Genomic DNA, 13,077 nt, shown 5'->3' with positions numbered 1-13,077 from the left:
AAAAAAAAAAAACCTGCCGATTTCTTACTGAAATTTGTGTGTTTTGAATTCTCAGGATAGAGCTTAGTCCTAAACTAAGTTCGATGGATTCACCCAAGCACTCAACTCCCCATCCCTGGACTCGGTTGTTGAAGCTTGGATAATAAGTTTCTCTGTCTTCTGCTTCAAAAATAGTCGCTATTAATTGTATATGGCTTCAACTTACTAGCTTCTAATCAGTGTTTGCTTGTGAAGCAATGATTCATATTCATCTACAAGTTCTAAATCATTTATTTGATGAGAAAATGGTGGGGAGTAGAGGATTATTGGAATTTTTCTGAATGTTCAAAATACAATTCTCTAATTTATACCAAGTATGAGACGCCATTTTTTCCTCAACATCTATTGGACCTATCTTCCAATTAGCAAAATGGGAAGTTGCAAATTCTTTAGTTCTATTTTGCCACCTATTCAACCAATGCTTCCTTCTTTCTCTTCCCAAAATGTGCGAGTGAAAGGGAAGGCACTTGCCAATCTGTTGCTCGTACCTGTTTCAAACAAATCAATTTTGTACTACAGGAAAGTTCATTGTCAAGTTGTCTTGTGGGGCTTACAATATGATGTGTTTTTATCAAACCTTCTCCTGCATTCATATTTCAAAATTGGCAGTGTTTTTGATGCAGGAACATTGTTTGACAAAATGCCTAATAGGAACCTAGTATCTTGGTCTTCAGTGGTTTCTATGTATACCCAATTAGGCTATAATGAAAAAGCATTGCTTTATTTCTTGGAATTCCGGAGGACCTGTGACGATAAACTGAATGAGTATATTTTAGCTAGCATTATCAGAGCTTGTGTTCAACGTGATGATGGTGAACCTGGTTCCCAAGTCCATAGTTACGTAATTAAAGCAGGTTTTGATGAGGATGTTTATGTAGGAACCTCTTTGGTGCACTTATATGCGAAACATGGTGAGATAGATAAAGCAAGATTGGTATTTGATGGTTTAGTCATGAAGACTGCTTTCACTTGGACTGCTATTATTTCCGGGTACACGAAAAGTGGAAGGAGTGAGGTTTCATTGCAATTGTTTAACTTAATGATGGAAAGTAATGTTATACCCGATAAATATGTGCTCTCGAGCATTCTAAATGCGTGTTCAGTGCTTGGTTTTCTAGAAGGCGGTAAGCAAATTCATGCTTATGTTCTGAGGAGGGAAACAAAGTTGGATGTGTCAACATATAACGTTCTTATAGACTTCTATACGAAATGTGGTAGAGTGAAAGCTGGGAAAGCACTTTTTGATAGAATGGATGTTAAGAATATTATTTCTTGGACTACTATGATTGCTGGGTACATGCAAAATTCATATGATTGGGAAGCTGTGGAACTAGTTGGTGAAATGTTCAGAATGGGATGGAAACCTGATGAATTTGCTTGCTCAAGCATTCTTACTTCATGTGGTTCAGTTGATGCTTTACAGCATGGAAGACAAATACATTCTTATATTATCAAGGTTTATCTTGAACATGATAACTTTGTGATAAATGCTTTAATTGACATGTATTCAAAATGTAATTCATTGGATGATGCAAAACGAGTCTTTGATGTCGTGACTTGTCACAGTGTGGTCTCTTACAATGCAATGATTGAAGGATATTCGAGACAAGAGTACTTGTGTGGAGCATTGGAAGTTTTCCGTGAAATGAGGCTTAAACATGTTTCACCAAGCTTTTTAACATTTGTAAGCCTTCTAGGTTTATCAGCTGCATTACTCCACTTGCAACTGAGCAAGCAAATCCATGGCCTTACCATCAAATATGGTTTCTCTTTAGATAAGTTTACAAGCAGTGCTCTTGTAGATGTTTATTCTAAATGTTCATGCATTAGAGATGCCAGGTATGTGTTTGAAGGGACAACTAACAGAGATATAGTTGTTTGGAATGCACTATTTTCTGGATATAACCTACAATTAAAAAGTGAGGAGGCTTTCAAACTATACTCAGATTTACAAGTCTCAAGAGAAAGGCCAAATGAGTTCACTTTTGCAGCTTTGATTACAGCAGCGAGCATCCTGGCAAGTCTCCAGCATGGTCAACAGTTCCATAATCAAGTCATGAAGTTGGGTCTAGGATTAGACCCTTTCATCACTAATGCCCTTGTGGATATGTATGCGAAGTGTGGGAGTGTGGAAGAAGCTGAAAAAACATTTTCCTCCTCGGTATGGAAAGATACTGCATGCTGGAACTCCATGATTTCAATGTATGCACAACATGGTAAAGCAGAAAAAGCTCTTAGGATGTTTGAAATAATGATGGGCAATGACATAAATCCCAATTATGTCACTTTTGTGAGTGTGCTATCAGCTTGTAGTCATGTGGGGTTTGTTGAAGATGGACTTCAACATTTCCATTCAATGGCCAGATATGGAATTGAACCAGGAATGGAACATTATGCTTCAGTTGTTACTCTTTTGGGTAGGGCTGGGCGGTTATCTGAAGCTCAAGAATTCATTGAGAAGATGACTATAAGACCAGCAGCACTGGTATGGAGGAGCTTGCTTAGTGCATGTAGAGTTTTTGGCAATGTTGAGTTAGCGAAACATGCTGCAGAGATGGCAATTTCGATTGACCCCATGGACAGTGGATCATATGTTATGCTTTCAAATATTTTTGCTTCTAAAGGTATGTGGGGAGATGTTAAGAGGCTGAGGCTGAAAATGGATGTTAATGGTGTAGTTAAAGAACCTGGACAGAGCTGGATTGAGATCAACGGTGAAGTCAATATATTTGTTTCAAGAGATAAAGTCCATGATGAGACTGATTTAATTTATCTAGCTTTGGATGAACTAACTATGCATATGAAAGATGCAGGTTCTATACTTGATACCACGATTCTTGAAGTGATTGATTGAGATATGAAATTGCAGCAACACATTCTTGTGAATAAAGGTTCCTAAAATCCATAGTTCATTGAGCGTTGGGATATTTTTTACTTCACTGTTCATCTGGATTCAAAGACCAACGATTTTGTATTTCTTCAGATTGTCAAGTATCCTTTTTCTTTTAAGTGGAAAACTTCAGTGACGGCCTCTTTGATCTTTCCCACATATTTTGACCACTTTGCTTCCAGAACCATTCATCATTTCCTTGAGTACTTACCACCTTCCTTTATTTTCTCCTTTTGGAATCGTCAAACTCGCCTTCCCATTTGACATGATTGTTATTTGATTCAATCAGCTATGATGATTTAATTTTTTTTGCTTCCAGCATGTTCCATCTGCAAATGTATTCTTCTTTAAGAAGTGCTCTGAAGAATGTCCACTAATAATTCTTTCAGCGAGAGCAGTTGCCATCTCTAGAAACTAATTAACAGAAGAATTTCTTCTTTTCTCCTCCAGGATCATGTTGCCATTTGAACCAACTACCAAACTAATAGGAAAAGGCCTCTCTTCAATTTCACCCACTACAAGAAATATCACATTCCATGTACAAGGATCAACCATTTTTGTTGAACAGGCCCCACTTCACTCCTCCCTCTTTGCTTTGGCTTTTTGGTGCCAATTGGAAGCCCTTTTGTTGAAGTTGGCTACAACATCCTCCTCGACCAAGGGTTTGTCTCTTTCCTTTTTTTCTTTTTTTTTTGGTTCTTCAGCTTCCCATTTTCTGTTTATCCATTTGGACTTTGGAGTAGGAGAATTCTATTTCAGAGAAGTGGGTTTTCGTCTTTCAGTCCAGTGAGTTTCGTGGTTGCTTTTTCTAATGTTTTGGTTTAAAATGATGAAATTGGTCGAGCCAAATCTCCGGATCTCTCTACCCTTGAACAACTCAAGACCTCTGCTGCCAACAGCATGTATTTCACAATTTTTTACTTTATGCCTTTTCTTTTAGATTCTTCCTCTCTTCTCCTCCTTTCCTTCTCTAGTGGTTGGTCTGCTCAAGTAGGATTGGGTCATCCCCCAACTAATGGGCATCTAGGTACATCCCCTAAATCATCCCACTGGACGAACATTTCAACAACACGATGACATGCACCTCGACTCAATGGGTTGATTAGGAGGAATCAATGTTGGGCATTACTGCATTAGATAATCAACGGCAATGCTTTTGACCTGAGAGCACAGCTTCTCCCCATGAGTTCCAACTGGATCTCAATACCCATACTCAATCATGAATTCAGCTGGTTGGCTTCATGAGTAGGTACAATACTCTAAATCTTGTGTCCTTACTGCAATTGCTTTGATTTTTTTGGTTTACACCTCATCAAATTGATTCCTATACTCTTCAATACCCTCATCTCTACATCTCTCCAATTCTTAAGGTGGGGCTTCTAAAGCTTACTTGCATTAAATTTCTTTTTTGGATTTAAAAAAAAATTATTATTAAGAGTAAAAGATAAAGATTTGATCGATCAAGATGTGTGCACATGAATAAAAACAAAGAAGATTTTATCTTTCAATGTTGATTAGACTTGATATCACTCAGGGAAAAAGGAGTTAGAAACTAGAGAAGCTTGTGAATGGTATATTATGGTTTTTCTTCTTAACCTAGAATATATGTGGTTGATCACGCTTCAGGTAAGGTTTTTGTTCCGTTGTACTTTCAAGTCTTTGTTGTGTTGTCTTCTGATAAAGTGCAAAAAAGATTCCAAAAACAGGAAGTTCAATGGTTGGAGAGAAGTTGGAAGATCAATTTAAGTCAAAACCATTATGTAACATTTTTCACCCAACTGAATGGATTAACTATATATGCAAAGAGGATTATTATAAAGCCTTAACCAAGACTTTTCAAGAGAGCATACCATCTCAAACCAAGTGTTGACTTAAAAATCGCTATGAGAACCAATTTATATCTCCATTTGCCCTCTTTTACAACTCCCAAGGACCAACCAATATAAAATTTCACCACCAGAACTTAGATTTCTTGGAAAAGCTAGCCACAAAGAAAATTCTTAATAAAGACAGAGAAAAATTATGGCTTATTTCAACCAAAACAAACTTCTAGAAGCGTCCTTTTCCCATAATTTTGAAGCATAAGTATAATGAACAAGTAATGACTTTGGTTTTCTCATTATCCCGCCAATAGTTTAATAGTTTTAACTTGAAATATTGAAAAGACTGAGGAGAATGACAACATTATCATTTTATTAGGTTTGTAGCAGAGGAGTATGTATGTGTATCACAATCATCTTGCTTGTAATTGCAAACATCTATTGTACTCTGTTTAATATGGGCCCTTTTGTAACTATGGATATCCTTGGATATTTCATTTAATCAATGGAATTGTTTCTTTAAAAAAAAAAAAAAAAAAAAAAAAAAAAAAAAAAAATTATAGTGTGGATCTTTTCCTCTTCAAGATCATTCAAATTTTAGGTAATTTAGCATTAACACTTGCATGCATGGTTTAGTTTAGTTCATATTTCCATGAATTATCTTTCTAGCAACCTTTTTTTCCACTTGTATATATTTGGCTTAAAGGCACCATTCTTAAGTTTTAAACTGATATGGTCTATTATGTTCTTTCTAGTGTAATTAGTTTCATGTTGTTGTCACTGTTTGTTGCAACTTGTAAGTTTATTTGTCAAATATTCTCGACTGTTAAAGTTGCTTACATTTTTGCCTTTTCTTCTTCTATTACTCTTTTATGGACGGAATCCCTTTTAGTTTTATTGATTGTGGGAGTTTAACTATGGTTGGAGGAATGATCTTTGCTTGCACAAAGTTCTTTTAGAATCTTTGTGGTTTACAGCAGTGTACGTTGCTTTACCAATAGAAGGTTAGTTGTTGGACTTAAACTTTTGCTCTTCTTGACATGATTGTTATTGATCAGACCATGGGTACTACATGATGGTTTTAGAGTAGTTGAAATTTGGTTTAAAAAGAGTGGATGAAATTTGCTTCTCTAAACCCTTGTGGTTTGGTATGCTTTCCTTGTACACTCTGAGACAATTTAGACTTCAAAAAGGAAATGGTAGTTTTGGCTAGTTGTTGGGTCTAGTTCTTTCCATCTTTAGTATTTTTCTCTGTTTCGTCAGTCCTTTTCATTCTGTTCGTGTAAGGAGTATATGTAAGACAGCTTGTTATATTATGAAATTCATTGAATTGAAAATACATTTTCATGCAAAGGTGACCTGAATTTGTTTAGTTGGAAATGAATTCATTGTAAGAGAGGTTGAAAGTTTATCTTATATGTATTTACTGGTCAGTTAGTCGGTCTTGAAAATAGCCTACCAATGACACTTTATGTTCTCTTATAGAAAATACCCTTGAATTTTGCACTTTATTTAAAAAAAATACCCAAAAATCATTTTTACCCTCAAACTTTCAAAAAGAGTTAAAAAATACCCTTAAATCCTGCCACTGTTATCTTCTGAAAAGGGCCAGCAAAATCATTTGAAGGTTGGTCTATGGGAATGTCAGAGTTGTTCCCTACATCAACCTTTTCATCTAGTTTGCCAGTTTGTGGCTGCATCACCAACTATTTTGGCATTTTGTTTAACAACTACTGGATTGATATAATATTAAATTTATCTTCATCCAACAACTTAAACTTTTGAGTCAATTGGTGATTTCACACTTTTATTTTCCCTTCATATTTTGACATGCCACTTTTCAGTCTATCACCAACAACATTTTCAAGCTTGCTACAAGCCCCAAAGGTAATTATGATGATGAGCAATTGCCTCCTATCGTGGTTTTTGGGGTTCAAAACGATTCTAAAGCCATTATACATGCAGCTGCAAGTGAGGCTGCAAGGTTGAAGATGACGGTTTTTAGGATTTTTGGATGCTCAATCTTCAATAATAATGGTGATTATGGGCTATTCTCGAATAAGAATTATGCTAAAAAATCTAGCATTTGATGTGCAAGGTTGGGAATTGCTCCTCCACTGCTGGTTTGTTTCAGAGCCTCTTTGTCAGGTCTATCCCTATCTGTTCGCAATTTACTAATTCAAAAGATGCCTCCTTCGGAATCCGATCCAGTAAGCTTGGACTTTGAACTTTAGAGGACATCTTAAAGATATTGAGATTGAAGAATGGGCTAATTTTACTTATCTCATGCCAGGGCTATAGCTAAATAACCATCCTGATCATTGGTTTTGAAAGCTGGAAACTCTTCAAGATCCTTGTTGTCGCGCTATCATCAAACAGCTCCTCTGTCGAAGCTGCCATCTTCAAAAAACTATGGAAGTTATGCTACCCTAAAAGGATTAAATTTCTATTAAACCATCATGGATTGCCTAGTGGTAAATAAGGAGACATTGCCTTGACAAAGGGCTAATCAGGGATTGGCCTAATGGTAAATAAGGGGACATCGTCTTGATAAAGGGCTAAGAGGTTGTAGGATCAATTCATGGTGACCACCTACTTATGATTTATTATTTTTTGAGTTTCATTGATACTCAAATGTTGTAAGGCCACACAGGTTGTTCCATAAGATAGTCGATGTGCGCATAAGCTGGTCCGGACACTCATGAATATAATAAAGGATTAAATTCCTATTATGGAAAGTATGTCACTGTTGTCACAATACCATGGATTGTTTACAAACAAGATGCTCTTGGATTACTCTCTCCTTCAAGGTGTTGCTTATGTCAGAATAGCTTTGAATCAATGATTCACCTATTCTTTCATTGTTTTGTTCAATTCATTGTTTTGTTCAATTCATTTGAGCTGAAAATCATCGATGCTTTTGGATGGTATTTGGTCCCCTCTTGGGACACTCTGGATTGGATCAATCTCATGTTTTTTAATCACCCCTTCAAGGATCCAAAGGCAAATATATGGACCAACATCATTTGTTCGGTTTTGTCTCAGATTTGGGAAGAAAGAAATGATTGCATTTTCAACAACAGATGAAAGTCATCCAAGGGTATTTTTTATTCTTCTATTTTTATTGCTTTTTTTTTTTTTTTTGGTGTAATCATTACCAACCTCTTAAAGATCACAACTTACATTTTCTTCTTGCAAATTGGATCCATCTTTTGGATTCTCTTTGATAGGGATCTTTTGTACATCATTTGGATTCTTCCATTCATCAATGAAATTGTTTCTTATTAAAAAGAAGAAAAAGAAGAAGAATATGATATTTCAACGATTAGGTTCTTTGATTTTCTTATGGATCGGTTTCGACTTGGAAGCTTGTGAGTTGAGTAGCTCTTAGTTCCCTTTCCTGCAAATACCATATTAAGTTGAAGCTCGAATGTCAAAGATAAAGTGACAGTAAAACTATACAATAGTTGGTGGTTTGATAAATTTGGCTGGAAGTATTAGTATATAATTTGCATACTTATTTTTGCAGGCAATTTCAAGTAATTTAATAAGAGCATTGGATTCATCAGGTACAACATTGAATGCTGTAAATTCCTTTTTGTCATAATATCAAGAATAATGCAATCCTTGCCATTTCATTATTTTCTTGCCTGTTTGGTCATTTCCAACAAAAAGGCCACAATTGGACCTCAATAAAGTAACTCCTTTACACAACTAAATTAATGGTCATATATATTAGGCAGTTGGCACCATTAAATTAGGGAAAATTGTATGGATGACCCAATTTTAGGGTCCAAAATGTCAAATGACCCATTTTTAAAAAATAATGTCAATTGACCCTCTGCTTAACGTTCACACGGGAGTAGATTACAAAAATGCCCCTCTAGTCTATAGCGCTCAACTCAAAACTCAACGGTCGTCCCCCTTCGCTCAAAATTAGGGAAACAAAATTGTTGTACGTGCAAGTCGTTTCATTCGCTCTGCAAAACCATCACTGTCGTAACGAAGTTCTCTATACTGTAATTGAAGTTCTCTACTGGGCTAGTGAATTAATTTTGTCTTCCATGTTTAGGGCTGTTGGTTAGGGTATTGTTTATCGGTCTTTTAATGGGTTTCGATGTGTTCTGCAGAGAGAAAGAAGATGTATTAGATGAACAAGTTAGTGGACGAGTTTGTGCGAGAGCGAGATGTGCAAGAGCGATTTCGAGCGAAAGCGAGATGTGATAGAGCGAGATGAGCGAGATTTAGCGAGACTTTTACAGTATATTTGTTTAGATGATTTTTAGTACGGACCTGTAACTGATAAATTGAATGTTCATTGAACAATGCAGGAGTAATTTAAGATGTCGAAATCTTTGAAAATTCATGAAGTTGATAGGGTCCCAGGCAAGTAACTTGCCTGGCCCATGTTGCCAATGCCAACAAGATTGTAAAGCAGAAGCTCACTGAAAGGTAATTAGAGATGTTCAAGAGAACAGTTGATCGATTCCTAGACATTGAACTTGTATTCAAAAGCTCTTTAATCCACCATATGTTATTGAGGAAGTGAAGAACTCAGGAATGGACCTCAATCAGTTTTTTGTTAGAGGAAAGGTCATCACATTCGAAGGACGACTTTTTGTTGATCACTGGTTTGTGGCGGTCTCTACGCTAGTTGGACGGAGTGAGGAGTCCTCACACCGAACTTTTTATCAAGTACTTTGGTAGTCGGTTGGTCTCAGACGCATTCCACTTGCATTTTCTTGAAGAAGAATACAAAGAATTGGTATTTGAAATGATTGAGGATGTAGTGAAAATTAACCTTTATATACTACACAGAGGGTTTGCAATGATGGGTAAAAACAAGTAGAAGAATGTTTGTGGATCGTACCCATTTGATTATTTTGAGGACATCGACTACACAACTCTCTTGATTGGGGTACAATCATTGGCAAAGGACACTCGACTCCCTGAAGACCGCACTTAAGACAAGGTTGGTCTATACAAGAGAAGGTGAGGGGAAATTAAAATTATGTCGTGAAGTACTCGTTCCGCGGATTCCCCAAGCATTCCAGCGTAGAGTTCCTTAACCTAACTTTATCTTTGTTTGCATTAACATAGTTATAAATTGAGTTGTTTGGATTTAGGTGTGGACGTCGAGATCCTTTCGTCAATAGCAGAAAACGTTGCCACTCGAAAGAGCAAAGAGTAGCGATTCCTCGTATATTACGGTGGTCATCCTCCCACTCGGTCATTCATAATAACACTCCGAGAGAGACATTTTAGTTTGAAAATGTAAGTGTTAGTTCTATGTAGCTACAATGTTTTCATTGCAGTAGTATAAATGTACACTACCATCTTACTGGGTTCCTTATGCAGTACAAAAGTCAAAGAGGGTCCTTGTCATGTCCTGAGGCTTGAGAAGGATTTCTGGACGCCCATTGATAGACGGCGGATAAACAAGCCCACCTCCGACACTGGGAGTTCGGGAGCTCTAGTAGTCCAAATAGTGACGGGTGGTTCAGAGTGGGGAGGGTGAACAGGATGGGTCCTCAAAAGGTGAGCGAAGGATGAAGAATAGCTGAAGGGGGACCAAAACCATCCACCAGCTTACTTACAACTCCAGTGAAGGTATGTTTCATAATGTGCTAGGTGAGTTGGTTTACGTATATCCTGAGTTTAAGGAGGAGTTGCTGTCCCGGAAGGATTGGGCCACAGGAAGGACCAAATTTGAACCTGATGTATATGCCTACCTACGGAAGCATCGACAACTCAAATCGAGCTTGGGATGCCCGTGTATGAACCTAGAGACGGACATGAGAGACATGAAGGCAATTGGTCATCTATTTTGTCTCTATTATTGTTGGAAGTGCAGTTGAGTAAAGTTCCACGACCCAACGAGGCTCTCCCACTCCACAGGATGCCATTATGTCCCACATCCAACTGTAGGTAGGTCACCTACACCACCTGTACGTGAGGTCAAACCGACACCCACCTGATGATAGTCACCTACCCACCTCCACCTCCACCTCCACCTAGGTCACCTACACCACCTCCACCTAAGTCACCTACCGCACCTCTACCACCACCTGTACAGCTCAATATCACGACCTCCTTTAACATCCTACATCTCGATTCACAGGTATGATTATTATGTGATTCGAAAATTTCTTTCTTCATATTTGTTATTCAACATGTTCAGCATTTCGTTATATTTCTATAGGTTATGGTCGAGAGTAGAAAAAAAACGCGTAAGAGGAAGGCCGTTGATAAGTACACACCTCCTATTGAACCAAATAAGAAAATAACAAAAGAGAAGGAAGTTAGGGTTCAACTTCCTTTGGATCGTCCAAATATTAAATACCATCTCCCTGGGGTACCTATGATGCAGTTTAAAGCGACGATCCAATACTCTTTGGAGCATGAGGTTCCAGTGGCTACATTGAAGGAAATGGTGAACTGGATTGCCGATGAGAACACGGAAAACGAGGTTCAAGAAAATGCAATTCATCCATTATCAAAAACCTTTTTCCAAGAGTTGACTGAACCAAGTTCATGGGTTGAGTGTGACGCAAGTTTACGATCTTATCCTTTTTACCAAGTACATACAGTTATAAACCCTCTCCTAACGTATATCTTGTTCTGGATGCAGACCCTAAATGTCATTTTTGAGTTCATGAAAGAAAAATTCTATAGGCAACCAGACATGTGTATGGCTCGCTTCACCATTCTGCCAATTGGAATAACGGTAACAATTTACTGCACTTTTGAATAGGAATACGTTGGTTGACTATTATGTGTTTTGATGTTCTTTTCGTTGTGTAGAGTCATCTAAATTCTCGAGATGGGGTCTACAAACATATGAAGAATAAGTCGACTTTGGAAGCTGCCGTAGCATGGGTGGATGAGACGTTACCAGATTATGTCATGGGTAAATTTGATGTCAAGTGGTTAGATGTGGACTTCATATACACGACAACAAACATTGATCAGCATTGGATGTTGGTAGCATTCGATTTGAATAGAGGCCGGTTGTTCGTATTTGATTCACTGCCTTCCATGACATCGAAGAAGAAGCTGGAGTCTTTCCTTGAATCGTTGACTTACACCCTACCTTCGCTTCTTCACTATTGTGACCTGAAATGTTCGAAGCCGGACATCGAAACATCTCAGTGGAAGATAGCCTGACCTACTGCTACGAATACACAACACAGGTCGTTAGATTCTGGAATTTTTGTTGTAAAATTCTTAGAACATTTAGTGACTAGTAGTGACCCATCTGTAATAACTCAGGATAAGATGACTGACTATAGGATGTAATTGGCATGTCAATTGTGGACGAACACTCCATATTATTGGCGTACATGTATATTATGTATATTATTGATGTAATTTAGCTTTTACTAACATGTTATTTAAATTATTAGTGTAGAACTACCATGAATACAAAAGATTCATTCATGAATAGCGAACAAGTTAAATTAAACTTAGATAAGCGAGACATTTGGAGGGATTCATTAAGCCAACAAGTTAAATTAAATTATAAGTAATCAGAATTTAATTTAAGTTTAATTTAAGTAATCAAACTTTAAAAGGGATTAAATTAATTTAAATTAAACTTATAAAACGGATTAAATTGTTAGTGTAGAACTACCATGAATATAGAAGAAGATTCATTCATGAATAGCCAACAAGTTAAATTAAACTTAGATAAGTGAGACATCTGAAGGGATTCATTAATCACACTTATAAGGGATTCGTTGCCAACAAGTTAAATTAAAAGCGAGATAAGCGACAGCGAGATGTGCTAGAACGAGATGAGCGACGACGAGATGCGCGAGAAGTTTCCAGAATGGTTCAAGAATAGCCCAACTCTAGTAATCAAACTTATAAAGCGAGATATCTGAAGAGATTCATGAATAGACAAACTCTAGTAATCAAACTCATAAGCGAGACATTAGAAGTTTCCAGAATGACAAGTGGTACATAAAAAATTATAGCATTGAGGATTAAAGTGGCACATAGAATGTTACAGTTACATAGACAAGTGACATTTAGACAATTACAAAGACAAGTGGCACATAGACAACTACAATCGATCGAAATTTGAATCATATGTATTAGATTCAATGGGTCGCCCGGTCGTTAGTGGTTCACTACAGTTTTGCCGATTATGCCCGTAGTTCCCACACCTACCACATTTTATTTGTCTGCGTTGTTCTCCTCTTGATGGTATTCTTTGTACTCTTTGCCGCCCGACCTGTACCACTATTCTAGGAGGTGCAATATGCTTTTCCACATATCCCGGAGGTCTCTTCCATTTAGATATGTGACCGAGTGGATTTACAG

The 13,077-nt window shown here is 37.2% G+C and overlaps 2 protein-coding genes across 23 annotated transcripts; both read left to right on the top strand.

Moving 5' to 3' along the window:
• The first annotated feature begins 35 nt into the window (after positions 1 to 35).
• LOC120087873 (pentatricopeptide repeat-containing protein At4g39530) lies at positions 36 to 9,307 on the top strand. 22 transcript variants are annotated; one of them, XM_039044867.1, is made up of 7 exons: positions 36 to 4,178; positions 5,642 to 5,753; positions 6,594 to 6,636; positions 6,848 to 6,959; positions 7,043 to 7,849; positions 8,279 to 8,318; positions 9,081 to 9,307. In XM_039044867.1, exon 1 carries the CDS (start codon positions 356 to 358, stop codon positions 2,891 to 2,893), a length of 2,538 nt encoding a protein of 845 aa, XP_038900795.1. In that variant the 5' UTR covers positions 36 to 355; the 3' UTR covers positions 2,894 to 4,178; positions 5,642 to 5,753; positions 6,594 to 6,636; positions 6,848 to 6,959; positions 7,043 to 7,849; positions 8,279 to 8,318; positions 9,081 to 9,307. The 22 variants fall into 22 exon arrangements, with proteins under 22 accessions (XP_038900795.1, XP_038900784.1, XP_038900788.1 ...); XM_039044856.1 differs by having other exon boundaries at positions 36 to 2,930; positions 3,023 to 3,132; positions 3,380 to 4,178; positions 5,642 to 6,959; positions 9,081 to 9,306; XM_039044860.1 differs by having other exon boundaries at positions 6,715 to 6,959; positions 9,081 to 9,306.
• A 1,419-nt stretch (positions 9,308 to 10,726) lies between these two features.
• On the top strand, positions 10,727 to 12,135 carry LOC120089158. The gene is made up of 4 exons (XM_039046570.1): positions 10,727 to 10,870; positions 10,952 to 11,299; positions 11,381 to 11,476; positions 11,554 to 12,135. Exons 1-4 carry the CDS (start codon positions 10,727 to 10,729, stop codon positions 11,914 to 11,916), a joined length of 951 nt encoding a protein of 316 aa, XP_038902498.1. The 3' UTR covers positions 11,917 to 12,135.
• Positions 12,136 to 13,077: the final 942 nt, after the last annotated feature.

This window comes from Benincasa hispida, chromosome 10 (genome assembly GCF_009727055.1).
Source record: "Benincasa hispida cultivar B227 chromosome 10, ASM972705v1, whole genome shotgun sequence".
Classification (NCBI taxonomy): Eukaryota; Viridiplantae; Streptophyta; class Magnoliopsida; order Cucurbitales; family Cucurbitaceae; genus Benincasa; species Benincasa hispida.
Note: the sequence above shows the minus strand (reverse complement) of the source record. Positions and strands in the feature narration are given on the sequence as shown.